This window comes from Euleptes europaea, chromosome 1 (assembly GCF_029931775.1).
Source record: "Euleptes europaea isolate rEulEur1 chromosome 1, rEulEur1.hap1, whole genome shotgun sequence".
NCBI lineage: Eukaryota > Metazoa > Chordata > Lepidosauria > Squamata > Sphaerodactylidae > Euleptes > Euleptes europaea.
The window spans coordinates 40,476,373-40,504,141 of NC_079312.1; the positions used below are offsets into that span (position 1 = coordinate 40,476,373).

At 42.2% G+C, this 27,769-nt stretch overlaps 1 protein-coding gene and 1 non-coding gene across 2 annotated transcripts; both read right to left on the bottom strand.

Moving 5' to 3' along the window:
- Window positions 1-418: 418 nt before the first annotated feature.
- Window positions 419-27,682, bottom strand: TMF1 (TATA element modulatory factor 1). Its single transcript, XM_056864776.1, has 17 exons — window positions 27,502-27,682; window positions 19,170-20,413; window positions 17,969-18,072; window positions 17,043-17,169; window positions 14,960-15,065; window positions 13,202-13,344; window positions 12,346-12,512; window positions 12,033-12,189; window positions 10,088-10,180; window positions 8,182-8,338; window positions 6,858-7,050; window positions 6,042-6,111; window positions 5,865-5,957; window positions 4,620-4,739; window positions 3,180-3,326; window positions 1,500-1,625; window positions 419-578 (listed from the first exon to the last, which is right to left on the bottom strand). Exons 1-17 carry the CDS (start codon window positions 27,662-27,664, stop codon window positions 435-437), a joined length of 3,354 nt encoding a protein of 1,117 aa, XP_056720754.1. The 5' UTR covers window positions 27,665-27,682; the 3' UTR covers window positions 419-434.
- TRNAT-GGU (transfer RNA threonine (anticodon GGU)) lies at window positions 14,330-14,401 on the bottom strand. Its single transcript has one exon. It is a non-coding gene; the product is annotated as a tRNA-Thr (tRNA).
- Window positions 27,683-27,769: the final 87 nt, after the last annotated feature.

The window sequence follows — 27,769 nt, forward strand, 5'->3', positions numbered from 1 at the left end:
CTCATCCCTTTTGTTTCGGTAATGTCACTTGAAATCAATATATTTAATAATTTATATTGTTCCTCCATTTAGATCAATATCAGATATCTATTAGAATTATTCAGTTACATTCTGCAACAGTCGCAATTAAAACTCCCTGCTGACAGATTAGTCAATATTATCTGTAAATTTATGTACTACTGTACAGATGTAAGCTATCCTGCCTTTTAGTATGCATTAAGATAAAGCCATGGATATAAGATTTATTTTAAATATTTAACAAATAATTTAACTGCCAACAGTCGGCCACCATGAAAGCATAATTATTCTTCCAGGATACGAACTCTACACCATAATCACTTTATAATACAGATTCTTTACAAGTCACCTAAATTTACATGAATTTCCCTAAAGTTTAATGCAACGCTGTTTTCAAGCGACAACTTCAACAGTAATTAACTGTGTCTTTGTTTTAGAAGTTCATCAATCTGAGTCTTGTACATGTTTTTCACATCTTCAAGGTCCAACTTCAGTTCTTCTGCCTCTTCTGCTTTCTCACCGTACATCTGGAGAATAGTATTATATCTCTGATCCAAATCCTAGAACAACATGGCCAGGTAGTTACCAAATTGCTCTCAACATTTGCAACAACAAAAACGACAGGATCAACACTTTTCTGTCTGCCAGCAGTCAGAATGTTCCAGATATAGTAAACATTAAACCTCCTGTTAGTTAATATGCTATTTTATGCTACTGTTGATCTGGCAGTTGGCTCCTGCATATATTAGTCTAGTTGTAAGCCTTTTTTTTATTTAAATTATGCATACTGACAAATACACTTATTTAAAAGGCTCTGGTGGGCTTCTTAAAGGAAGGAAGCCTCAGAGTCAAACCTCTAGTAGTTTCCCCCTCCCCCTTTCTTCTTTTTAGTGGTGCGTTAGTGTGCATGGGAGAAACTGAAACCTGTTCTCTGGCTGTAATTCCCCAAAGGAACGGTCAGCACTTCTCTCTCTTTCTACCATTAATCCGTTTCAGGTGCAAACTATGTACACTTTCTCCCCAACAGAAAACCATTGAAGAGTTCATGTCTCATGCAGTGATCAGACAGGTCTTATTTCTAGGATTGAATCAAATGATAGCGTTGACACTAGATTTTAAGGATACAATTTCACAGAGAACATTAGATTCTCGATTCTGTGGAGAAAAAGTTAATGTAGGTGTAGGTACCACAAATAAGCAACCACAGTTGATTTTCTATGGAGAATAATCAAGAGTGAGTCATTTTGAGATGGTAAAGTCAGCTAACAGATCTGTTTGTCATCACTGCTCTTAAACAGCAATCTTCTCAATTTTTACTAAAAAATGACCACCATTTTCCAAACAAGATGCATTTTTTCTATTGCTGGGATTTGATTTCATACACTGCACATCAAAAGTGTGCTAGTTTACATAGATAGCAAAAACATTTAGATAAAATACTGAATACATTTTAGGTTTCACCATAAATAAAGTTCACCTACCCTTAGTTGTGCACGTAGCTTGGGTATCTCCTTTACTTTTTCTTCCAAATCATCATTTTGATTTGTTAATTTTACCAGCTCTTCTGCTATTACTGACCGAGTTCTTTCAAGGTTTCCAATTTCTAGCTGAGATAATAAATATTTCATAATTAGATTTTTATATTCATTTACAGATGAACCCTGACTCAGTTAAGATACTAGGGGGGGTCATTATTAACCCCGCATAATTCTGGAAAAGTTAATTCAGCTGCAGAAAACGCTTTTTTTCATCTTAATTTAACCTGGAAGATGGCTCCTAATCTTAACTCAGCCAATCTGGCCATGTGGATCCAAGCCACAGCAACTTGGTGACTAATTATTACAATGCACTCTACCCTTCAAGACAATTCAGAAACTTCAGCTTCTCAGAAAGTTACAGGTTGTTTACTATCAGGAACTGGTCAACTCATCCAGGATACATTAGTCAGAGTGATAGGAGACAGCACAAGTCAACATTTATGGTTGGTTCGAAACCATTTTTGTTCTAATTCTGTCAATAAAAATGGAGTAAAGCATAGCTTTTATTATAACCATTTTAAAAGGCATTGTTGAGTTTTATTGGTCGGCTCAATCTCCAATCTTTACAATCTCTAAACTACACTTGTATCTGTTATCCCCTCAACAACTTCTAGAGTTAGAAATCTGACAGACATGATCAGATTTAGCGCTGATCACTTTGGCTAATAATTACATCTATACTAACTCACATAGGAAGAAGATTGGGTGTCATGTCTTTGCTCTCTATTTTCAGGATCCCTAATAATAAGCCGCCCCCCCCCCAAAAAAAAAACAATGGAAGGTTGATTTCTATATCATCAGGACATTTTTGTGAAGCCTTAAATCTCATCATGTTTATTATGATTGCTTTAAAAAACAAAAACAAAAACCATTAGAACCACTGGTATGTAGGAAGAGACAGGAGCAGTGCCCTGTTTGTCCCCATACCATTTGCTTGACCTGCACATTTGGAAACAGGTTACTGTAAAGACAACCAAAAATCTCCAATGTTCTTTTGCTCCAGATGAAAGAAAAAGATCCAGTAAAAGCTGCGCTTGTAGGACTATGAAACAGTTATCAGTAGTAACATCCCTTTCGTTCCTTCCCTGTGCCCTGGACAACCCGTCATGTTACACAGCTATTGGCAATAACACCATTGATACTTTTAGTATAAATGGTTTCACCAGGGGTGCAACAATTTTACACTGTAAGATAAGGTTCAACTCATCTAGTCTATGAACCCTGCCAAATAGCACTGACAGCAATCGGGGTAAGACAAAGCATATGGAAAGGATACCCAGAATCTACGCAGATATGGTTTTGTGACCGAAATGGACTCTTCACCAACAGCCTAAGAAGAACTACCTGCTCACTTGAAAGATCTACCGGCAAAGGAAAATTCCCACAGTGGCTCGCCATGATTTCTGATCTCCAAAGTAGGCCGAGAATTTCTGTTGTTTCAACCCAAAAGTTGTTAAACACTAAGCCAACATCTATATAACACTATGGCAAAAGTAAGGTGTACTCCAGCAAAACAAGCATGGCAAAAGAAATGATCAGATCCATATTGCAAATGGTGCATTGTGCATGCTGGAACATGTTCCTACGTACATACACAAAATGCATATATAATACTCAGGTTACCTGTAGGTGAGAAATTTCTCCATCACGTAATTTTAACTGTGACTGCAGATTTTCAATAATACTTGAACCTGCTCCCATTCTCACTGCATCATAGAGATTGCTCCCACTTGTAGACATTGAACCAAAGGAGTGATCATGAGAGTCATCCTGTAAGTAAAATGTGACAACTGTGAAACTGGGAACTAAAAGAATTCAAGGTCCACTAAATCCAATCAAGCCTGAACTCTCCCTAGAAGCTCAAATGACTAAACTGAGGCTGTTGTACTTTGGTCACATTATGAGAAGACAAGAGTCGCTGGAAAAGACAATCATGCTAGAAAAAGTTGGAAGGCAGCAGGAAAAGAGGAAGACCAGCATGAGACGGATTGACTCTATAAAGGAAGCCGCGGCCCTCAGGTTGCAAGACCTGAGCAAGGTTGTTAATGAGAAGAGGTTTCGGAGGACATTAATTCATAGGGTCGCCATGAGTCAGAAGCGACTTGACGGCCCTTAACACACACAGAGTTCTAAAATAATGGATTGGATCCAGACAATAATTTCTGCTAACAGAAAGAGGAAGGCTATATTCACCAATTCCCTTCTCCTCCTCCTCCCATTTTCCCTTTCCTGTGCCCCAGAAGCAGCATTTCATAGAGATCTGTGGGCTGCAGGAAGAGAAGGGAGATAGGAAACTCTATTGTGCTGATAGAAAAACCTACTAGTAGCAGAAATATCTTTGGGATCTAGTCCAACGATTCTTCAATCAAAGCTAATTAAAAAATAAGATGAACAATAGCAGATGTCACAAACAATGTGGGGTAGTGGACAAAATACTGGGCTTGGGCCTGAAACACTGAATCCAAATCCCTGCACAGCCCTAAGCCAGTTACTTATCTGTCACCTTAACGTAATTCACAGGTTATGAAGATAAAATGGGGGGGGGGGAATATGGTGGGCGCAGTCAACACCTTGATGTTCTTGGAAAAAGTGTGGGGGAACACCAAAATTTTAAAAAGGAAATTCAATGAAGTCTAGGCAACAGTAGCAGCAAAGACATTTTAATGGTTTGCAAAATTAACATTGCAGAAAGAATAGCCTTTAACCCAAAACAGAACTGTCTGAAACTGGTAGAAGGGGGTTAAAGGTCAGATTTAATCAGAAGTGGAATTCTTATATGGCTTAATCATATACTATCACAAATTTAATCCACTTGAACAAAGAGAACCTGATTCAATTTCTAGTTATAACTACATATCTAATTGCTGCATATTACCATACAGTGTTTTCTGTCTGCATTCCCACATTCATTCCTTCAGATACAATGCAGCAGCAAAATTACTTTAAGCATTTTCATGTCTGCCAGCTAGATTAGCTGGATACAACTAAAATGCCAACAGAAGGAAACCATGATCCACAGTCCATACCACACAGAAGCAGCAAGTGCAAAAAGTGTCACAATACCTGGGATATGAAGGAGGCCTGAAGCCCGGCCATATCAACCCCACTTACGGAGCTTGAACGTGACAGCGTTGGCGTACTTGAGACTGTTTCTGTTGTTGACTGAGTAAATAATTTACGCTCCTTGAGGGAAACACATAATACCCAGAAGAAGAAGAAACCAGAGGTTAGTGTGCTTTTTTGTATAAGCACAAATCCATACCTTGTGTTCACTGGGATGAGGGCAAAGGTATAGCACAGGTTCTGTTCTTACATTCTGGATGGGCCAATTTCTAATTGAACAGCCTTCACAGCAAAAATTTATTCTTCAGTTTTGTGGATTAGTAAAAAAAACTACTAGTATTCACACAACAGAATGAACTCTTGAAGTCCCACAGGCATCTCACACGTATACCTACATTTATAGTTGGGCCTGTAGGATGGTTTGTATTTTTGTCATTTCAAGGAGTCCATATTATTTTGCAAGTATGATTAAGACACTGGTTGTTCACCTTTAAAGCACTGCCAACCACCAACAAGATCATCAAATGTCCTCAAGCCACAAGGAAAAAAATAGGTCATAATAAGACGACTCTAGACAAGGCAATTTTAGTCACATGGGTATATTTATGATCTGTGGATTGCATGCATGAATTCAATGCCTGAGCACCATCAGCCAACTTCTTCATGTCAGGCTGCATTCCCATTTGTTGTGTGCCACTTTTTAAAGGGCCTGTAAGAGAGAAACTCACAATCTGATACTTTATCGACAGATTAGTATAAAACACTCACCTCCACTGGTTGTCAAAAGCCACTGCAAATAGGCTAAGGGGCTGCCTAAAATCCCAAATGGCCCCACCCCGTGTTTTGAATAACCCCAAGATTTGAAGATTGCCTCCTCGGGGCAATATGGCTCTTGGTAAAAATAAATGGATCAAAATTTTCCAAATCATGTTCCAGTAAGTGAACCATAGTGAACAAGGGGGGAGGGATTAAATATTCCCTAAATGTAATTAAGACAAAAATAAATGGATCCAAAAGACACAGTTCACAGACAAGAGGACAAAAGATATAGCCAAGGAAAAGGGGAGGAGCAAGGAATGCACAAAAGCAGGACCTAAGTCACTGAAAGCAGATTCCCAGGAAAACAAAGCTCATGAAACAGAATATCATACGAACACATGAAGTTGCCTTGTACCCGGCCAGACCACTGGTCCACTTAGCTGATTATTGTTCATTGTGAGTTGGATCTAGGAATGGAAAAAGTACCTTTTCTCTTGCTGTTTCTTGTACAAAGATTGCTTTCTTTTTTTCTTGCTCTACTTTCATTTTTTCCATTTCTAGCTGAGTAGCTAACAGCACCTAAAGAAAGTAACAGAGATGTCTTAACTCAATGGGAACTCTATATTACACTGAAATCATATTATATCAAGGAATTAAATAAACCTTTTCTTTCTTTGCCTCTTCAACAGTTTTCACATATTCTTCTTTAAGGTTTTCAAGCTCAACGTCGTACCTGTATTAAAGAGAGAGAAAAGTCTGTAGGAAAAAAATCAATAAAATTTACTCCTATTGGTTAGTTCATGCAACAGAATTTTAAGAAAAAATGCTATTCATCTCCATGTCTGTCTCTGGTTATTATCTACAGGATGAAAGATCCGCATTATTAGTGTGCAGGAACATCTTTATAAGCAAGGTGATACAAAATACATGTCCATAGGACACACCTGTATGATCTACACTTTGCCACAGTTTGGTCATCAGTGAGATACACAACGAACTTGTGCTATCTTCACTACCAATGGGTGGAATTGCTGGGAAGTGTACACTGTCTTGGTAAATGCACGGCATCAGGAATGTTTCTGATGTACCAGACCAGTTTTTATTATGTTTGCCAGCTGTTAACGGTACAACCCTTGCTTTCTACTGCCTTTGATCAAATGGTCCCAAGAGAATTAAAAAAGACCTAAATATTGTCGAAGGCTTTCATGGTCAGAGTTCATTGGTTCTTGTAGGTTATCTGGGCTGTGTAACCGTGGGCTTGGTATTTTCTTTCCTGACGTTTCGCCAGCAGCCTGCCACAGCTGCTGGCGAAACGTCAGGAAAGAAAATACCAAGACTACGGTTACACAGCCCGGATAACCTACAAGAACCAAAAAAGACCTAGTTTTGAAAGCAACTGATAATGCTAACATTCCACCTTGGCAACTCAAACCATGCATATTTCTTAGCGAAAGCATACATTTTAAAAAAGTAATTTACCGATTGTTTTCATTTTCTAGTTTCTTGAGCCTGACTTTGTCTGCTTCTAGTTGAGCTTGAAGGCGGCTGTTTTCTTGCCTGAGGAGACTATTCTGCGATTCAGCAGAAGATAACTGGATTTTATTGGAAAGAAGTTCTTCTGTAGCAGCACGTTCTCTTTCAGTCTGTGCAGCTAGGGCAGTCTGAGATTCCCCTAACCACAACAACAACAAAAACAAATCATACTACTAAATGTTACATTTAGGCATCTATAGTTTGGAGTAACAGGAAAAAAACTTAGCCTTTTGCATAAATTTAGAGAGGTTTGCAATATTACTAACCCAGTTGTAAGTTTCAATGTTGAATGTCAGATTCTATACTTTTTATTTCTCTGTCCTCCCTTAAAAAGCAATTTAGCATACTAGACAAACTCCACTTTGAACGTATTTCCCCCGAATCCTAGTTTTTAATCAAATTTCATTTACAATGACCAGGGCCCATAAAACCTATACAATTTGTTCCAAGTATGCAATGATACATTTTCTGCATGCACACACATACACACACAAAAAATACTCTTCTCCAGAGTGTTCCTAAAAACCAGGGATCCTGTGGAGCAACATTTGATACTGTAGGATAAAACCTGGGAACACACAAACAAACCTTGACCATAGAAGTTGTTTTTGATCAGGCACATGTAGATCCCAGCCAGTCAAATCAATGCACTACCACAGCACAGATTCCAGATTTTCAGTTCCATTGTCCTAGGAGGGGGATGTGGAATGGTATGGCCTGATCTCATCAGATCTTGGAAACTAAGCATAGTCAGTACTTGGATGGGAGACCAGCAAGAAAGACTATACAGAGAAAGGCAGTGGCAAACCACCTCCGCTTCTCACTTGCCTTGAAGGCCCATTGCTGTGGTATCCAGATACATATATCATTAAAATCCGGTGAATATATAAATCCATAAAACTAACATTAGATTAAAATATAAATATATATATGTATATATAATATAACTCTAAAAAACGCTGAGATGGCACGCAACCATCCCCCCCCCCCCGTTAGATTCTCTAGATGTACAATTGTTCAGTGATTGGGAGTGGGAGGAGGCCAGTCGATGCCAGCACTGGCCGGTACTAGCATTGCTGGTTGGAGGGAGTTGGCATATTTAGTTGTTCCCAATAGCTTTTATGGGAGACTAGAAGCAATGTCCTAGCAGGGATATAGGGAGATGGATGGATGGGGGCAGCCAGCTGATGTCAGTGGAAGTTCTTGGTGTCCTCGTTACATGAATAATCCTCCCTGAACTTCCTGTCAAACTGGCAAACCTTTGCCTTACCCAGCCTATCAGAGAGATTTTTCTCAAGCTTCTCCCAGGATGCAGTCTGTGCTGCCAAGGTCACCTGTAGGTTCTCTATTTGCCGCAGCAGTGGCCTCGTCGCAGAGGTCACACTTTGGCTGAGCTCTTGATTGCGAGTCTCCGCTTCCTGAAGTCTCTAAAATCAGAAATGAGATAAGTGACACCTGAGAATAGCACAAATATAAACGTTTAACAGTCTACCATGTTTTAATGGGTGAAATATTTTGCCAGAACCTCTGTTAGATGTCACTTTTTGTTTAAAATAGAATTGAAAGTAGTATCCTATGAACAAGAGATGGATTGGCTCTATAAAGGAAGCCACAGCCCTCAATTTGCAAGATCTGAGCAAGGCTGTTAAGGATAGGACATTCTGGAGGACGTTGATTCATAGGGTCGCCATGAGTCGGAAGCGACCTGACGGCACTTAACACACACACATCCTATGAGACTATATGCAGTAAGCTATTTTTTTAAAAGAAAGATTCCTTGCCAAGCTGAACTCTGCGCCTATATAAAACAAAAATATGCACGTATTGACGCGACTCCCAATCATTTCTTTCCTTCTGTTTGTCATGGGGGTGGAAAGGAGTAATTGGGCTTATTTTACTGCCTAGGAATTAGGGGCAGCATTAAAAGCACTGGTTTAGATGCCATGCGCCATTAATGTAAAACGCTAGCATAAGCGTGTTTTTCCGGTCTCCCCCTTTTCCCAGCAGCTACAGCTGTGAAGCGATAATGCTGAAGGGTGAGGGGAGGGGCCCCTGCTTGGATAGAAAGCCATACAACCTGAGCAACTGTAGTGAGAAGGGACAGCAGGAACAATTGCCCCTCCCCTCCCCGCCACTTTTTGCTACTGTGCTTTGGGTAACTCAAGAGGACAGACAGAGATGGGCGATTCTGCTCACCATCCCCATCTCAATGCAGCCACCTGTGTTGTAAATAGGGTTTCCAGGTCCCCCTTTGCCACCAGTGGGAGGTTTTTGGGGTGGAGCCTGAGGAGGGCGGGGTTTGGGAAGGGGAGGGACTTCAATGCCATAGAGTCCAATTGCCAAAGCGGCCATTTTATCCAGGTGAACTGATCTCTATTGGCTGGAGATCACTTGTAATAGCGGGAGATCTCCAGTTAGTACCTGGAGGTTGGCAACTCTAGTTGTAAAGCATTTTACCAACACACGTCCCCCAGGAGTTTGGAGGAATGAGTGGGAGATGGTCTTAATCAGCAACGGGGGAACACATTAAAGTCGCTCATCTGACCAACAGAGATTCTTACATGCTGCAGTGGAGGAGAGGGGGTCCAAATGATGGAGTGGCTTCAGAAAGAGGGGCGGATCTAAGCCCACGTTTGAGAACCACTGCATTAAATATTGAATAGTCCTGAGATAAAGCGGACGCCACTAGCCCAGTTCTCTTAACAGTGTACTAAGAGATTCACATTTCAACCGTCAAGCATTAGCCAAATAAAACCCCAATATAGTGCAGGCAGGATGGTTTCACACAGATAAGGAACCTCAGACGTGTGGCTGAATCTATTCCCCTTTTGACTCAAAGCAGCAAGCTTCTTCTGAAAGACTGGCTGGAACAAGTCCCAACCAAACTGGTGCTGATGGGGGTGGGGAGGTAAGAATTACCTGTCTACCTGCAAGAGTGCATGCAAGGGAATATACAGCTGGCTCTCTGGCCAGCTTAAAAGTACCAAGTGTAGCCTCTGGACACTATAACCCTGTTCTTATAAAAACTAACAAATGTTTACAGCTCATTCCTGCCTGTTTTATGTTGCTGGAAGAAATGTTTTTAAAAAATCAACTCTATATGAAGAAAAACAGTTCTAGGGTTTGCAAGAGTCTACAGACAGTTTAACATCACACAGAAGCAATTGCTAGCGTACCTGCTGCAGTTCAGCTATTTCTTGGCGTAAATAATCTTCCTTTCTTGCTGTTTGCTGCTCTGCACGCTGCAGGGCCAATCTTAAATCTGTCACCTGTTTAAACAGGAATAAAGATACAGTGTGTTGCACTAAACGCACCAAGCTACCATTGCTTGGTCTTTTCATCCAAGCATCAGTGACATTCTGAACCTCTAGCTTGCACTTACAGAACTGTAACTTTTACACTTGGAATAGATAAAGAGTGTTCATCATAAGGATAATTCTTTTTTGCTGCACTAAGAGCTCATTCCTGAGCCTAGGGGCCAAATGGGCTTAGGAGGCGACCAGCCCCCTAACACCGGTGTCCGTCCCACTTGCGCTGTGCAAAATGGCATGGACGCCGGCGTGGTGCCACTTGCAGCGGCCCCCCAGGACTGGTGCAGCAGCGCGGCCCATGGACACTGGCTTGGCCTCCCGCCGGCGCAAGTGCTCGTGCCAGCATCCAGGGAGGCATCCCAGGGGGCAGGGCTGCTGGTAGGTTGCCTCCTCACCCCTTCCAGCCTGGGAATGCCCCCCTCTGAAACAGTGTTGCTGCGCCAGTTTTTTCCAGGCGCAGCCTCGCTGTTCACTATGGGGGAAATGCCCCATGTTTAAATTTTTAACTTTAAAAAGGCTTTTTAAAAACCTTTCGGTAGCCGGGGAACCTCTTTGGAGGTGCTGCGGTGGCGCCTCGAATACGCCATCCCCAGCCGCCACAAAGCTCAGGAATGAGCTGTAAGTGAATAGTGGGACCGACAAAAAGGAATTATTCAATTAAAGCATTAAACATATAAACTCCAAACTATTCTAAATCTGGTGTCTTAACAATGGCATTTTGGCAACATGCCCATCTCCTGCTTATCCTTTGCTCCTTGCACTTGCAGCAATTCAGTGGCATTCTGAGCAGTGGGGGCCCAATGGGGTGAGTTTGGGAAGCCTTACTAGGCACGTGAGGCTTGCCCCGCTGCTTCACAAGGGGAAACAATGATTGCCCCCCCCCCCACGCACAAACCCACCCCTGCCTTGCCTTACCAGCTTGGTGTAGTGGTTAAGAGCGATGGTTTGGAGCAGTGGAGTCTGGGGAACCGGGTGTGATTCCCCACTCCTCCACATGAGCAGCGGAGGCTAATCTGGTGAACTAGATTTGTTTCCCCACTCCTACACACGAAGCCAGCTGGGTGACCCTGGGCTAGTCACAGTTCTATCAAGAGCTCTCTCAGCCCCACCTACCTCACAGGGTGTCTGTCATGGGAAGGGGAAAGGAAGGTGATTGTAAGCCGGTTTGAGTCTCCCTTAAGTGGTAGAGAAAGTCGGCATATAAAAACCAACTCTTCTTCTTATTATTATTATTAGACACTTATTCCGTGCAATTTCAAAAATATGCCTTGTTATCAATCCCAGGTTGTGAATGATTATGCCAGGGATGCATGCAATCAGATCGCTACATTTTTAAAAAAAAAAATTGCTTTGGAAACACCAGTAAGTGCAATTTCCAGTTCTGCAATCAAGCTTCAACCCAGCTCTATTATGATGCTCTGCTGCACTGTTCTCCAATTCTGTGATGCTGCTTTATTGTCTGTACTAGTACATAAGAACATAAAAAAGCCATGCTGGATCAAACCAAGGCCCTTCAAGACCAGCAGTCTGTTCACACAGTGGCCAATTGGGGGCCCACAAACAAGACAATTGCAGCAGCACTATCCTGCCTCTGTTCCACAGTACATTCTCTGATTTTGTTGGTTCAATATATTGTACTGTTCTAACTGTATTATCTTGGTTGTAATTTGCCTTGATTCTCAGTGAGCAAGGCAGACTGTAAATGAAGCAAATAAACAAATTATGTGCTGCTGTAGTTCAAGACTTAAACATCAGGGAATACACAAAATTTTGGTCAATAAAAACACGGACATTAGTTGTTGTGCCCAACCTGAATTGCTAAAGCTTCTTGTTGCTGACGAGCTTCCTCTTGGGCCTTTTCTAAAGCAAGGCCCAGCTCCTCCTTGGCTTTCATTTCATGACTTAACGCTGCTTCTTGTGCTTCACTGTCCTTCGTAGCATTTGCTTTGTGAAGATCTGCCAGATCTCTGAAAAATTATGATTTTAAAACATGAAAATATTTCCATATTTTAGAATCCAAGAGAAAATACAGCTCACAGTGCTCTACAGGATAGAGGTAAAGAATAATTTCCACTAAGCGTAGTAAAATCTGAATTTATCTGTTGTTACAGGAGCATCCTTACCGATATGCGTTATCAAGGGCTGCTTGGACACTCCGGTTCCTCTCTTCAAGATCTTCCAGTTCCACCTGGAGTCTGCTAAGGTCCTTCTCCTGCCGTTCAACCAAACTATTTAGCTGCTTAATGCTCTCCCGGTGCTGTTTCTCGACTTCCTCTTTGCCATCCAGTACCTTTTACAATGGAAAGTACCCACAATCTATCAGCGTGAAATAGCTTCCAATGTACAAAGCATTCTACAACCAGCTCTATCCAAGAAGCTGGGAATAAAGGGTCTTCTGCAAGGCTTATTATTAGCAAAGAGCACAACACGGCTACAGATGATGGAAAACATATAAACGACTAAGAAAAACCAGCCAGACACTTTGGGGCCCACAGCTTGCAAGAATGAGATAGAAAATAACGATATGTAAGCAGTTATCAATCAATTCGGAGGACAGCAGTTGTGTGTCTTCCACTGGGGAAGGGGCCCCCCTTTCTGTGTGCATCACTCGAGAACATGGGGTAAGAAGCTGGGCCTTCCTTTAGTATAATTCCTTCAAAACAGTTTCATGGCTGCTGTACTTCTACGGGTATTTTTAAAGAATGAAATCCTGAAAGTCCAACAGGCTGCTCCTGAAAGTCCAACAGGCGCCAAGCAAGAACTTTGGCCTTATCTAGCAACTGCTGTTGACTTTATAGCATTTTGTTATTTTTAACTGGTTATTATTTCCATTTCCTCAAGCCTCGGGAAGGCAGGATATTAATATTTTAACTTAATTTGATTAAAAAATCTCAACTAAATTAATGTGAATTGGCCCACAAAAAAGACAGACATTGCAGTCCAAAGGGTGTTTCTGTGGTATCTAAAAATTCACCTGACCTGTTTCAGATGCTGTAACTCCTCTTCTAATTCTTTCACTTTTTTACTCTGTTTTGAATACGAGTTTTCTCTTTCCTTCTCCTTAGTCCTCAGTTTCTTAATGATGTTGGAGTTTTGCAACTGCTGTTTTGAGAGCTTTTCTCCTGAAGAGAAAAAAGAGATCTGAGTAGCTGATAGCAATGAATATTTATAACAGCCTCGCGTCTTTCTGCAATACAGTTCACTAGCTAGTTTTGCTAAACACTTGGATTTAAAGTCCAATCAATGATAGTGACTTAAATCCAGGTATTTCAGCTTCAGTAGTCTCTAGACAGGTCTATGCCTGATCAAGCAAGACTTACACAGCATTTACCTTCAAGTTATCTGTATGCAAAAGATATAGCAGATACAGAAATGTTCGTCTCAGTTTACCTCTTTCTTCATAGAAATATTTCCAGTCCATCTAGATTACCAGAAATAGTGCTACAATGATTCTGAAATATTAGAATGTACGTTGAAAATAGGCAACCCAAGGCACTGCTAAGGGTTCCCGCTGCCCCCTATTTTCCCTCTATACCACTGCTGCTATGGAAGCTCACAATGCCACTAGCAGAGAGGCTAGGAAAATCACTCTTCTTACCCACTTTCCATCATTGCTACAGTCACTGAAAGATATTTAAGTGAAAGTAGCCAAGACTGAGGGTAGAGGGGCAAACCCAGCTCTGCAAGTTTCCATCAAGAATCGCTTTTCATACGCTGATTCTTAGGACTGCGATGATTTTGCGCTGAGTTATTATACATTTGTTGGTTTGATTGGTAATTTTTTAAAAGCTCCATTTTTTTTGTGGTCCATAAACTATTTCTAACTCTTCCCCCCCACCCTAGAGAAGTGACAGAGCAACGCCTTAGTTAATACAACCATTTCCTCAAGATATTTCCTTTTGGCATGGAGATAATGTGAATTGGCCCACAGAGAACTGACCCCTTAGGAGGGGCCGTGGCTCAGTGGTAGAGCAACTGCTTGGCATGCAGAAGGTTCCAGGTTCAATCCCTGGCATCTCAGGTTCAATCCCTGGCATCTCCAGCTTGGCATGCAGAAGGTTCCAGGTTCAATCCCTGGCATCACCCTACTGGCCTAGTCCCTTTAATTGGAGATGCCAGGGATTGAACCTGGGACCTTCTGCATACCAAGCAGATGCTCTACCACTGAGCCACAGCCCCTCCCCTTAACTTTAGAGCTGTATTCAAAACGTCATTTCCAACAGCATAAATGTAATGCAGGCAGACGTCCAAAGGAATGTGTACAGCCAGTTTCCTACAATCAGTATTGGGGGTTGAATTTAGTGAAGTGGCAATGGATGGCGCTTGTCGACAATGAACTTGCCTACTCTCTCCTCAAGTAGTCCCTGAGACCTCCGAAAAGCTGATGCTGGGCGACCTGGGACTCCGATGGCCGAGAAGTCACACAAACCAGCAGATGCAAGTGAGGAAACAAAGCTGCACAAGGTCATTCCCTACCTTACGCACGCCAACAGCGTCTCTTGTGCCAGCGGAAGCAGAAAATGGGAGCAATTCGCACTGAATTCCCTCTCCTCGCTTCAGCCCCTTGAGCCACGTGCCTTTTGTGTCCAGGTGAGCCCTGCAACCTCCAGCATCAGCTGTTCAGAAGTCTCAGGGGTTTAGTAGAGGAAGGGGGAAGGCAAGAAAGACCCCTTTCTGCTAACGTCCTGATGCTCATACTTTGTTGGATCCAATCCACTGAAGTTACCTCATACCCACCTTCTTCCATTAACCCTTTAATTTGTTCATCTCTCTCTTTTAGTAGCTCAGCAGTTTCATTACTGTTCAGTCTCGTTGCTAGATCTTCTTTGAGAGTCTTTACTTCCTACAAAAGGAATCAAATGCTTTATCTCAGAATTGTAATTTTTAACCAAGACTTTTAAAAAATTCATTTCAAACTATATGAGTTTTCCCTTGTGAAAAAACCACAACTGTTAATCAATAGAATATATCCTGTACTTTCTAGGATGCTGAAAATACAAAGTGGTGCAACACTCAAATGCATTTTTATTGACCGGGGGATGAAATAGAATTACAAACAACCTTTTACGCAGTAAGAAAACCTTCAAGCATTGCTTCCATGTTAAATCAAATAAATCAGAAGTGTTAAAGTTCTTGGGAGAGGGGGTTACAATCAATAACTTTCAAATAGAAGAAGAGTTGGTTTTCATATGCCGACTTTCTACCACTTAAGGGAGACTCAAACCGGCTTACAATCACCTTCCCTTCCCCTCCCCACAACAGACACCCTGTGAGGTAGGTGGGGCTGAGAGAGCTCTAACAGAGCTGTGACTTGCCCAAGGTCACCCAACTGGCTTCGTGTGTAGGAGTGGGGAAACCAATCCAGTTCACCAGATTAGCCTCCGCCGCTCATGTGGAGGAGTGGGGAATCAAGCCCGGTTCTTCAGATTAGAATCTACAGCTCTTAACCGCTACACTCTTAACACTACTTAAACAGTCAAACCCCACACTTCAACCTACAAACTTAAGCTACCTTGGCTGAAATACAGCTTTGGTTTTAAAAAGTCAGTCTACATCCAAATCCTTCTGCTCTATAATTAAGCCCTGCTCTTACATATCCTCCCTTATCTCCAAAGAGGAGCACAAGTGCTTGCTAGTTAAAGTGGAAATTCCTCCATGATACCCTCTCAGACTAAGCACATGTTGGCCCAGAGGCCCTGTACTGTCTCCATTTATAATATGTGATGGGGTTAGAGATGCTGAGGCTCATGTACCAGTCCAGTGGGATTTTTTAAACTGTTCTTCACTATACAGCAGATTCCTATGCCGTATCACAAACTGCTTTTGAAACTCTCTTTGGTTTCAAAAGCCATATGGCTTGAAGAAAGGAGGCTCCTGCTCCAGATGAACTATGGCTAAAACTCCCCTAAGCTCACAGAACTAGTCCTGTAGTTCTTTTCACTCCTGGAAGGGTAACTATCGTTTGTCTTTCATTCACGCAGGGAGACCTGCCGCAGAAATTTGCCTTTCTACTCTGCCATTGTGACTGCTGGCAACATGAATCAGGGACTGATACCAGCACAATTTTTTTGCTGTAATAAAGGTTGAGAGTTCCTTCTCTAGAACACCAGTTTTCCATAGACAATATCCAACCAGTTACAGCACAATGTTAAAGCAATGTCTTAGCCAGGGTGGTGTAGTGGTTAAGAGCAGTGGTTTGGAGGGGTGGAGTGTTGTGGGGAGGGAAGGTGATTGTAAGCCAGTTTGATTCTTCCTTAAGTGGTAGAGAAAGTCGGCATATAAAACCCAACTCTTCTTGTTCTTTAAGGTGCAACAGACCATGGACTTAAAGACTAACAGATTTACTGTTACATACACTTAGATGCACAGGTGCTCACTTCACCAGATGCATTCTTCAGGATGTATCTACGTCTGATATAAGAAGGATCTCTTATCATGGGCATTAAATTAGCTTGCCAGTTACTGCTGATAATTGATCACTGTGCCTATTTTGTATACCTCTGACCTTTGAGAAGAAATGTCCTTGACATTTCATAGCTCTTTAGTCCCACTTTTAAAGTTTGCTTATATGTGTATTCCCAATGACAGAACATGACATACGTTTGACTAAATAGGTTCCATTCCATGAAAACTTATGCCCCAATAAATCTGTCAGTCTTTAAGATGCCACAAAACACTTTTACATTAGGCTCAGGCTTCCTGCTACTTCATAGTGACTCCTGTAAATTTTCCTTCTTCCGGACGTTACGCGAATCCAAGAGATCCAAAATACCACTATAACACTACTGGAGAAATATAGTTCAGATATCAAAGAAATTACCTTTTTAGCTGTATCTCTCTCTTTGCATGCTAACTGGACCTTTTTCTCCGCATCTCCTATTCGCTGAGCAAACTCCTCTTTCAAAGATGAAATGCTACTGTTTTCTTCTCTCATTCTGAAGACTTCACTAAATAGAAAAGATTCCTGTAATTATGAATGTGCTCGGCATTTCAGACAGTAGGCACTATGTTTACAAACCACACACACACCAGCCCTTCATTTTTTAAAAACAAAAGCGGCAGAGGAGCAAGGAGGAACTAACTGTGCGCTCCCCTCCTGTGATATTTCCTTTGAAGAGCCTTTGCTTGAGACAGGCTTGCATAAAATAATGAACATCGTTGGGATTTATTTATTTCCCTTTTTTCCTTATCTGTCAGCTGTAGCAGAAGGTGCTGATAGCATTTCTGAAGGCCGGCTGGCTTCATCCATGCAGGAGGGCCCACCCAGCAGCTTACAAAGTCAAGTCTTTCGCATTATCATGCTCTTTCCTCGCGATCAGAGCAGAACCCTCACCAGGTTCCATAAAAGCATCCCACTTATTTGGCAAACTATCGAAATAAGAGTTGGCGTATGATCAAAACCGATCTGGAGAAAAATTAACGGGAAAGTGAAAAACTGTGACCCCAAAGATTTGAGGTTCTTCGTTCCTGCTCATAAGAATTTGTAAAAGCCAAGATAATGCACAAATATTTACCTCAGCGATTAAGGCTGGTTCCATCCAGTTCTGTACTACATCACTAACATTCAATAGCTCTTATCAACTTTTGTAATAAACTGCTATAATCCATTAAGCCTAAATACACAAAAAGCTACAGTATACACATAACAACCAAATGCATGCATTATTCTACAAACAGCAAATAGGATCACGGTGTTTTCATGTAACTGGCACAGTCTCAACATGAATGCTGTTGACTCACACTTACTCTTTGAGGTTATCATAAGCTTCTTCGAGGCATGCCTTCTCTTTACTGACACTTAATAGCCGATTTTCCCTTATCTCCAGCTTCTCTGTCAATGAATCAATAATCTGAAGAAGATTTCAGACAGGAGGTGAAAAGACTGGGAGAATGGCGGACAGCTCTTTCTGGGCAGCATTACAGAAAGAAAGCCTGAAGTTCCTCTCCACTGCTTTCCTTAGTAACATAACATACATTGCTAATGATTTTTAACTTTCCCAAAGGGTGCTAAACTTGTTGCATCCTCATTCTGGAGTGGATCCATCACTGAATTTCCACAGGTGTCTGTGGAGTGTGACTTTTGCAGCTCTACCTTCCCATATCAGTCCAAAAGGCCCTTCCAAATTTCTGCTCATGGGGGAGAGGAGGGGACTATAAGAAGGATTTCAAGGGGAGCCACAGAAGTTGTGCTTGCCGTACCCATGGCAACTCTACACTGTATCCAACCCGCAGTCTATTGTATATATGTGGTACACTTCAGTTAAGTTCAATAAGCAACATAAAAAGGGCTACTTCCGCTATAAGATAAATACAGAATTAATTTCTAACAGAATAGTTTCCTAACCTGGATGGTTTGGCCTGGAGTTTAAGCAAAGGAAAGGTACCGGCTGGATATTAGGGGGAAATTTTTTACAGTAAGAGTTGTTCGACAGTGGAATTAGCTACCTAGGGAGGTGGTGAGTTCCCCCTCACTGGCAGTCTTTAAGCAGAGGTGGACAAACACTTGTCAGGGATGCTTTACACTGATCCTGCGTTAAGCAGGGGTTGGACTGGATGGTCTTATAACCCCTTCCAACTCTATGATTCTATGAAATGGTAACACTTTATGCATTTTCTAATATAACCGATAGGAGTCAAGAATGAGTGGGTGCATAAAGGTTAGTGCTATGGGTTACAATTTCACAGTACAATTAAGCAGCCTTCTTTTCTTATTGCCACCCTCAATATATTCATGTGATACAGCAAGAACACAGCTAAGCAAACATGAAAAATCAACAAGCCCCATACAGAGCATGTTTCAAAGACCCCAGAACATGAGCAAGGTCTACAATCAACCCGCCACTGCTGCACCTCTCTAACCCCCCCCCCCCGCCCCAGTTCAAGCGGCCCATAAATGTCCCAAGGGCAGCAAGCAGGCCATTATTTTGAAGGCTGATTCTCAGGTTACCTTGCAAAGTTCTTCTTTTTCACACTCTACGCTGGACAACTTTTCAGCACTGGGACGAAGCACCCCCATCTCTTCTTTTGGGGCATGCTCTTCAAGAATCCGTATGGGAACAATCAAGACATCCGGCTGTTCAGAGTTAACGGGGGTGGCACTCCGTCCACTTTCCTCCATTTCTGCTTCCTCTACGGGCAGCGCAAGAGTCTCGCTGACAATCTTGTCAGATTTGCTTTGAACAGGGTCAGTGACATCGCTTTTTGGCGTTAGAGGGCTGATGGTGACCGACGCTGAAACGCACCCCCGGCCTGACAATTCATCATCTGAGTTTATTTCACTGACGCTGCGGCTGTCTAGCGATTGCACGCTAAACGAGTCTATCCTTTCAAAAGCGTCGGAGGAGCAGCAACTCTCGGTCAGTTTCTGAAAGTCATCAAGACGGTTATATTCTGTGCAAGCGGATGCTGATAAAAGCTGAAAGGACGTTTGCATCAGTTGAAGGCTGGCTTTCGAATCAGCAGCCTCTTGTCTCGAACTGACTGAGCTCTCGCTTATTACACTTTCGTGGTCTAAAACTTCAATATCGCTAGTTGTGGATGTCCCTGAGGAGAAAGTGCTAACGGGAGGGGAAGGTGTATTGCTTTGCCGGTCCTCACTTTTGCGTTCCTTAGTTTCCAAACCTACGGTCTTTGTCTCCGTGGGCAGAGCTTGTGCAGGAATTTCAGGAATATGTACAGGTCCATCACTTCCTGAATCTGATTCGACAACATCGGTGGATTTTCCGACACTGACATTCTCAGCAGACACCTGTTGATCAGTGTCTTGAGTGTTGTTTTCATCGTGCTTGTCTTCAGTATCTAGAACTGAGCTATTTTCTTCTAACTGTTCCTGGGAATCGCTGAGATTTTCCAGTTCTACTAGTGCAATTACAGAGAAGTCTTTTGCTTCAGTTTCTACAGGTGCTTCTGGTGGGTCACTGTGCAGAGAGTCTTGCAGTGTCCTCTTCACTTCTTCCTTGGGTCGCTGTGATTTGGTGGGGGGCTTAGATACAACTGCATTTTGCTGTATGCTCTGAACATCTGTAGGTGAGAGGAAGGCACTGAAGAAGTTTTCTGATTCATCTACCACAGTCCTCCTAACTGGTTTGGTAATTGCAGTAGGAGAGGGTATCGGCTGACCTTGAGTTTCAGGATCAGGATTTAACCCCCAGGCAGAAGTATCCCATCCTCCATTCGTCAGTGAATTTGTTCCTGAAAAAGGGAAGAAAAAGGAAACTTAATCTTTCTTAAGAGTCATTATACAACCCTTACAAATATTTATGCAGAACCTAAGAGAACCATACAACCACCTACCCCAAACTATCTTTGGTCAGTGTGGTGTAGTGGTTAAGAGCGATGGTTTGGAGCGGTGGACTCTGATCTGGAGAACCGGGTTTGATTCCCCCTCCTCCACATGAGCAGTGGAGGCTAATCTGATGAACTGTATTTGTTTCCCCACTCCTCCACATGATGCCAGCTGGGTGACCTTGGGCTAGTCACACCCTCTCAACCCAACCTACCTCACAGGGTGTCTGTTGTGGGGAGGGGAAGGGAAGGTGACTGTAAGCCGGTTTGATTTTTCCTTAAGTGGTAGAGGAAGTCGGCATATAAAAACCAACTCTTCTTCTTCATTCTTGGTGGGCCAGGGTGGATAAAAATCATTTTTTTAAAAAAAATGATCAGACTTTTAAAAATTTAGGTAGCAGGTATTACAAGTTTCTATGTTTAAGATGACCAGGAATAAAACAAAATCTGAAATTAACACAACCATCTAGGCTTGGATGCTATGAATGAATTCCATGCACACTCAATTATCTCTGCTCAGAGTGCGCTCCCTCTTCCTCTGAAACTTCTTCTTGCTCAAGCTTAATGGTGTTCAGTGGGCTCTTGCACAAATAAATGTTTAGCAGGAAGGAAGCACTTGCTGTAGTGGAGAGTATCCAGTGCACACATAACTTGTTCATAGGATCCAAGCCCTAGTCCCCAGATTCTGAACGGTGTACCTATCTGGGCAAATGCATTCAATCGGGACTTAGAATCCATTCAAGCTAACTTTTTTAGAAAAATGCTTGGTCAACCTCGCTGTGTCTCTTATTATGCTATTACCTCTGAACTTGGTCAAAGCTTGTGTGAAACCAAGGCATGGCTGCTAACTATTCGTTATTGGCTTAAACTGTTTTTTAGAACAGAGCGTGGTTCTCTGATGTCTCTGCTGCTAAAAGAACTTCATAATACCTCCTGGAATTGTTTAATTCTGTCTAAAATAAGATCATCTGGAGTCTCTGTGGAAGACCTGGCTTTAACTAGTGAGGCCCACATTTTTAAAATTGTTAAACAGCGTTTCTTGGATATGGAGCGTCAGACATTACTCCCCACTCAACCCTTGGTCTGCTCTCCAGCAATGTTGGGCCTCAAGAATTTAACCAACAATATTCCCCATTATTTTCATACGCTGGACATCCCATCCCTCCGCAGAGCCTTCTCTCTTGCTAGGGTTAATGCCTTTCCTTCAAGGATGCTATATGGAAGGTATCAACAAATACCAATCCAGGATAGGACTTGTCCCTGTGATACCTATTCCCTGGACTCAATTGATCATATTCTGTTGGTCTGCCCCTTATATGAAACACCCCGTGGGAAATGGTTAAAAAATTGGCTTCTTTCCAAATATCACCTATCTACCCAAGCAAAACGTCAATTTTTATTAAATGATTCCGATCCGGAGGTTACCTTAGATGTTGCCAATTTTCTAGTGGATGTGATGAAAGTTCAAAAAGCCCAAAGTTTGTAATTTCTACTTTTGGAATTTACTGGCCTATGTTTTTATCTTAATGACTGCATATTTTATGTATCTTTGTAACAATTGTAATATTACTTATGCCATTAAAGGTTTTTTCAAGGTCAAGGCCCTAGTCTCTTAAATATGAATGTATGAGCTGTTTTTCTTTATAAAGAACTCTGAGGAAAACCTCTTGGCCATTCACAGTAGTCCATGCACGTATATGGCTTGATACTGCAAGTCACCCCAGGTGTCATCCACTAATTCATCTGGGCGATCTTTTACTCCTATTTTATATCTAAGAATTACCTAATCTCACAATCAGTTCAGTACCCTAATTATAAAAATGTATGGCTGCACCAGGCAATCAAATAGCATGGATGTTTACCAGTCATCTCATGGCAACCAATGATCTATTTTATAGCTATCATTAGCCCTTGTTTCTGGTTGAAACTATTTACTCTTACTTGTGGGGAGAGTCAGGGCAGCTCTAGGACACTGAAAAATAGAAAGGAACCCTGGAAAAGAAGCACCTTTAGTGCTGATTTTAACTAACACCTACTGACAAAAGACTGTGATGGCTGCAGGTAATTAAAGAGACTTTGGGGTCATGAGCAACGTTACCTAACAACAAGTAATACGGTATAATATTTTACAATTTTAGAAAACAACTGAAACACTTAAGAAACATACAGTGTACCCTCTGTGGTTATATAAAGGCCTTGTACGTTAAAATGTTTTCAATCAATAAGTATCATGGTCATAGCAGCCAATCTCTAATCACTTTTGCCCAGATTTGACCGCAGTGCACTGGTGAGCAATGAGATCAGCACCACACACAGCAATATTTCTCAGTTGTTAGCCTACTGCCCTTCTACCACACATTGGATGTGTACAGACAAAATATTTCTACAGAGAGGATGGGGGGAATACAGGGACTGAAGTTTATCTTCTTGCATTTTGCTCCCCAGAGCTTTGGGTCCTCTATTTAAGAGGGTCTCTTCTGGCTTTCAAGAATAGAAATTCATCATACAATCATTCAGTGACACTCCTTTCGCTAAAACTTCTATGGTAAGGTGGGATCAATATATCTAATTCTCAATTTGGCCCCATCTGAGGATACTTAGATCTGTGGATTATGGCCATGTAGAGAGGAACTTTCTGCAAACTTGGGGGAACCAAAAGGGTTTTAACAAAATGGAGGGGGGGAGTTAAACTAATTAAGATGATTAAAAGCAACATCTTACAATGTTCAATCCAGAGATCTCAGCTGCCATCTCAGAAGTTGCCTAGCAACCTCCAAGATGCAGTGGAAAGGGGGAGGGGTGGAGAGACAGCCAGGAGTGAAAGACAGTGGCAGCAAGGGGTTTTTTTCCTCTTCATGCTCAAAGACTGGCCCCAGGAATGTCTCAATCAAGACAAAAGCAACAGCGACAGAGAGCAGAAAGCAAACGTGCCACTGCTGCTGCAGCCTTCTGACAGGTCTAGGAGCCACTAAACTTTCACTGCTCAAGGCTGCCCTGGGGGCAAGGTCGCCTGCCGCTGCTTGTTCCGTGCCTCTCCACAGACACAACCTGTCCATTTCATCTACCACCTGAGACTTTTTTTTCCTCCTCAGCCAAGTAATGGGATGCCTTTTAAAGTCAGAAGGCTTCTCCAACCGACACAGCATAAGGCAGACTAACAAGATGAGCAACTGGCAGCTTCAATAGAACTACACTTCCCCAGCCGACAGCACTATGGTAGCTGTATGCCCTCTTACACTTGTGCAATCCAGACCCAAACAGACTGTACGCAGACAACTGCAGCTGCAGCCTTTCCTAGATATAAAAACGCAGCTTTGAGCAATAGCAGAGAAAGGCAGGAGCACAGACAGCATCATCCAGAAGGGCAAGCGGAGTATATTAACAGAATATTAACAGAATTTTTATATTAACAGAAATAATGTGCACATCTTGAAAATCTGCATGTATATTTGGATCTGTAAAGATTTATTAACTGTGGGCCCTTGAACTGCACCTTAATCAGTATCTTTGTATTTTTAAAAAGCAGGTCATGTTTAGCCTCCTTGCTGATACTGTGTTGTGACTAGTGTTTGCACATCGAAAATCTGGCCCAGATCTATAAAGAATAGTACCTCCATGTTACGCAATCCTTCGGCTAACAAAACAAGCAATTAACTTAATGGCAAAGCCACCTCCTGTCCCCTCCTGCCTGACAGTTTTAACCAGTAAACAGCCATTGTTATACACTGTAAACACATCCTAGTGAATGAACTCCACCTGGCTGCCATTAAGTAAGGAATTATGAACCTGTACATGTTTTGCTACCCCTTTCTTTGCATGAATTAAAAGAAGCATCACATAACTAATACTTTTTTGATGTTAAAAGTATGCTTAGTGGGACTTGATTAATGAATATGTATATAACACAGAATGTCAGCCTAGAAAAAGATAATTAACTTACAAAAAACTTTTTTAACTATTACTTTTAGGCAAGCCATGCCCATAGTTTAGCTGTACTGGTGTAATATCCAGCACCCAGCAGCACAGGAAAACTGATAGAGCCCCTAGCATTTCCATTTGCACCCACCAACCATGCCAATTCTCAACAATGCCCCAATATTAGCCATGCCCAGAAGGCGTTAATCAATACTTTTACCCAGCTTGGCCAGTGGGGCAAATTCCCCACTTCCCTAACAGAAGAGAGGTGCCTATGGGGGCTGTTTTACCAAAGGTGTCACAGAACCTAGTGCAAACTCCTTTCCATACAAAGTGCTCAAGTGGGATACCAAGAACCAACACAGGTCAGAAATTTCAGCTCCCCCCACATCAACAACATACCATGTTTCGAGATACAGTCTCACATATAGCAACTCTGTACTCCAGAACAAACTCAAGAGTTCTAAGCAGTCAAGAAACAGATACCTAGTAGTATCTAAAGTTTACATTGGCATTTTCGTGTTCAAATCTATAATAAAGAGGTAGGGAAATAAAATAATACAAGTCAGTCTTCAGCAACTGGTAGCCAAATCTTTGATGCATGAGCACTTCTTGTATATTATTTTATTTAAAAGGGGGGAGGGGAGACCTGCAGGAGGGAGAAGAAATCTTCTCTGGCTCCAAATTTTCCTCTTCTTTGTGCATCTGCCTGGTCTTTCTGCCTCCCTTGCCTCCTGCCCACCCTCTTGCCCAATTCTTCCTCCCAGGGGCAAGCTGCAAACCCATCCATCCTTGACTCCCATTTGCCTGCCCATTCTATCTTCTTGCTTCCCCAATAAGACAGAAAATCTGTTCAAAGGAAAAAATTGTGCTCATAAGGGATGCATAAAATGCTCCTGCTGGAACCTCCCCTCTTTCCAGCTACCATAAGTGATGTTAGAGACAGATAAGGCAGGCAAGGTAACCTTTCATCATACTTGGACCAAAACCTTACTAGAATTATATTAAGTGTATTAGCTTTTACTTATTGTAGGCTGCTTGACAGCTATTTCTGTTGAAAATGAGCTAAAGTGCAATAAACAAATATTTTAAAACACGGGGTTCTTTTCTAACACTGGATATGTTGGACCATATTCACGACACTTCCTGAATATTAAGAGAGCGATGTCATGACATGACTGCATTATGCTTTGGTAAAGGTAAAGGTCCCCTGTGCAAGCACCAGGTCATTCCTGACCCATGGGGTGACATCACATCCCGACGTTAACTAGGCAGACTTTGTTTACGGGGTGGTTTGCCAGTGCCTTCCCCAGTCATCTTCCCTTTGCCCCCAGCAAGCTGGGTACTTATTTTACCAACCTCAGAAGGATGGAAGGCTGAGTCAACCTTGAGCCGGCTACCTGATTGCTCTGGTACATGACTGAAAAGTATAAAGTTAAAGTATTATCTTAAAAAAGTCTGATGGTGTCATGACAAGAGATGTATGCAAGAAAAAGGTGAAAACTGACAGCCTACCTACTCTTCACCATATTACCATAATAGCTGGACAGTAATAATTGGTAGTTCCCCTTTCCCCAGCTTTTCAAATAGCTAGTATTCTAACTCATCTTCATTTTGCCATGGAACATGGTTGGTGGCTATTTGAGAAAAACGAGTCTAAAATTTCTCTGGGGAAACCTGTAAGTACATAGCCATAGTTATGCTGGAAATAAAAATTCAGTACACAAGGACAAGATGGGGGGGGGAACATCCAAATAAGATGTTATGTCAGCGCTATGGGTGTGATCATTAGAATTAGAGTTCACCAAAGGAGCAATCAACAAAGACTATAGAGACTGCGCTACAACACACAGCTGAGTGAGGCAAGGTGTAAATTCTCCAAACGTCTGAGCATCTGTACATTGCTCTTCTCTGTAACCTGTCCTGATCCATTATATAAATTTATAAAGGCCAAGAGCATAAAAGAGAGAATGGAAAGTTGTAAGTAAAAAATAAAATACGGCAGAAATATAAGCAAAGAATGCTAAGCAGTTACCAAGTCAGGTGAAAGCCTGAATTCTTTAAAAAGTGTTTTAACCAAAGGTTTTTGAAACTGATTCCACTACTGTTCTAGTTTGATTTGTTCTTTTATTTATATTGAGCAATTCAAAACTTAGGATAAGCCACTATGGCGAGTACTCTTTAAAAAAGATTTTTTTAAAATAAATAAGTGAAAAGACAGATGAGGTTATACGATGAATAATGTGTGATTACGTGATGTAGATGTCCATGCCACAAAATTTATGCAGCTCTCTAGTTTAGCAGCCACTTCTTTACATATACACTCTCACACAAACACATGTAGGTCGAAGAATGAATGTTAAAAAGCAGCATGCATATACATATGTATATATATTTACACAATGTATAGATACAGGATGATTATGAGCATTTATTTCAGAGCCTAATAACACCACTGACCCAAAAACGAGGAGGAAGTTGTGAGGATCTGGAAATAGATCATGATAGCTGTGGCTCACGACACCCTGCCAGAAATTTTGTTAGTCTTTAAGGTGTACCCGGACTCGTGCTCGTTTCTACTGTGAGGAGATGAAGTTCCCAATTCTCCCCCCAAAAAACAGAAATAATCGCCACACAGTTGCTGAAAGCGACTGTGTGTGTACAGAGAGAGAAAAGGGCAAGAGTCCAGTAGCACCTTAAAGACTAACAAAAATATTTTCTGGCAGGGTATGAGCTTTCTGAAGAAGTGAGCTGTGGCTCACGAAAGCTCACACCCTACCAGGAAATATTGTTGTTAGTCTTTAAGGTGCTCCTGGACTCTTGCCCTTCTTCAGCTCTGAAGAAGTGAGCTGTGGCTCACGAAAGCTCACACCCTACCAGGAAATATTGTTGTTAGTCTTTAAGGTGCTCCTGGACTCTTGCTCTTTTCCACTACTGCAGACAGACTAACACGGCTACTCAGTGTGAATTATCTTCAGAGAGAGAAAGTTGACTTCCTGTACGTATCCACCTCAGTATCACCTTGCCTATGCACCACAGTGAGGCTTTAGCGACCCCCCTACCTCCCCCCCCCCCCGTACCAGCCTCGCCGGGTCTGGGCAGGGCGATCCTGTCAGGGCCCCCCTCGCCCTCTTCCTCCTCCTCCTCGGCCTGGATGTCCAGCACCCGGTCGATGGACTTCTGCGCCTGCGACAAAGCTTGCTTGGCGAAGCTGGAGAGCTGCGAGGCGTTGAACCAACTCATCTCCCCCGGCTGCACGGAAACAAGCCCGGCCCGCCTCAGCCCCGCAGACGCCCGCCGCCCGCATCCCGCCGCGCCTCGACGGCCATGAGAGGACCGACGGACCCG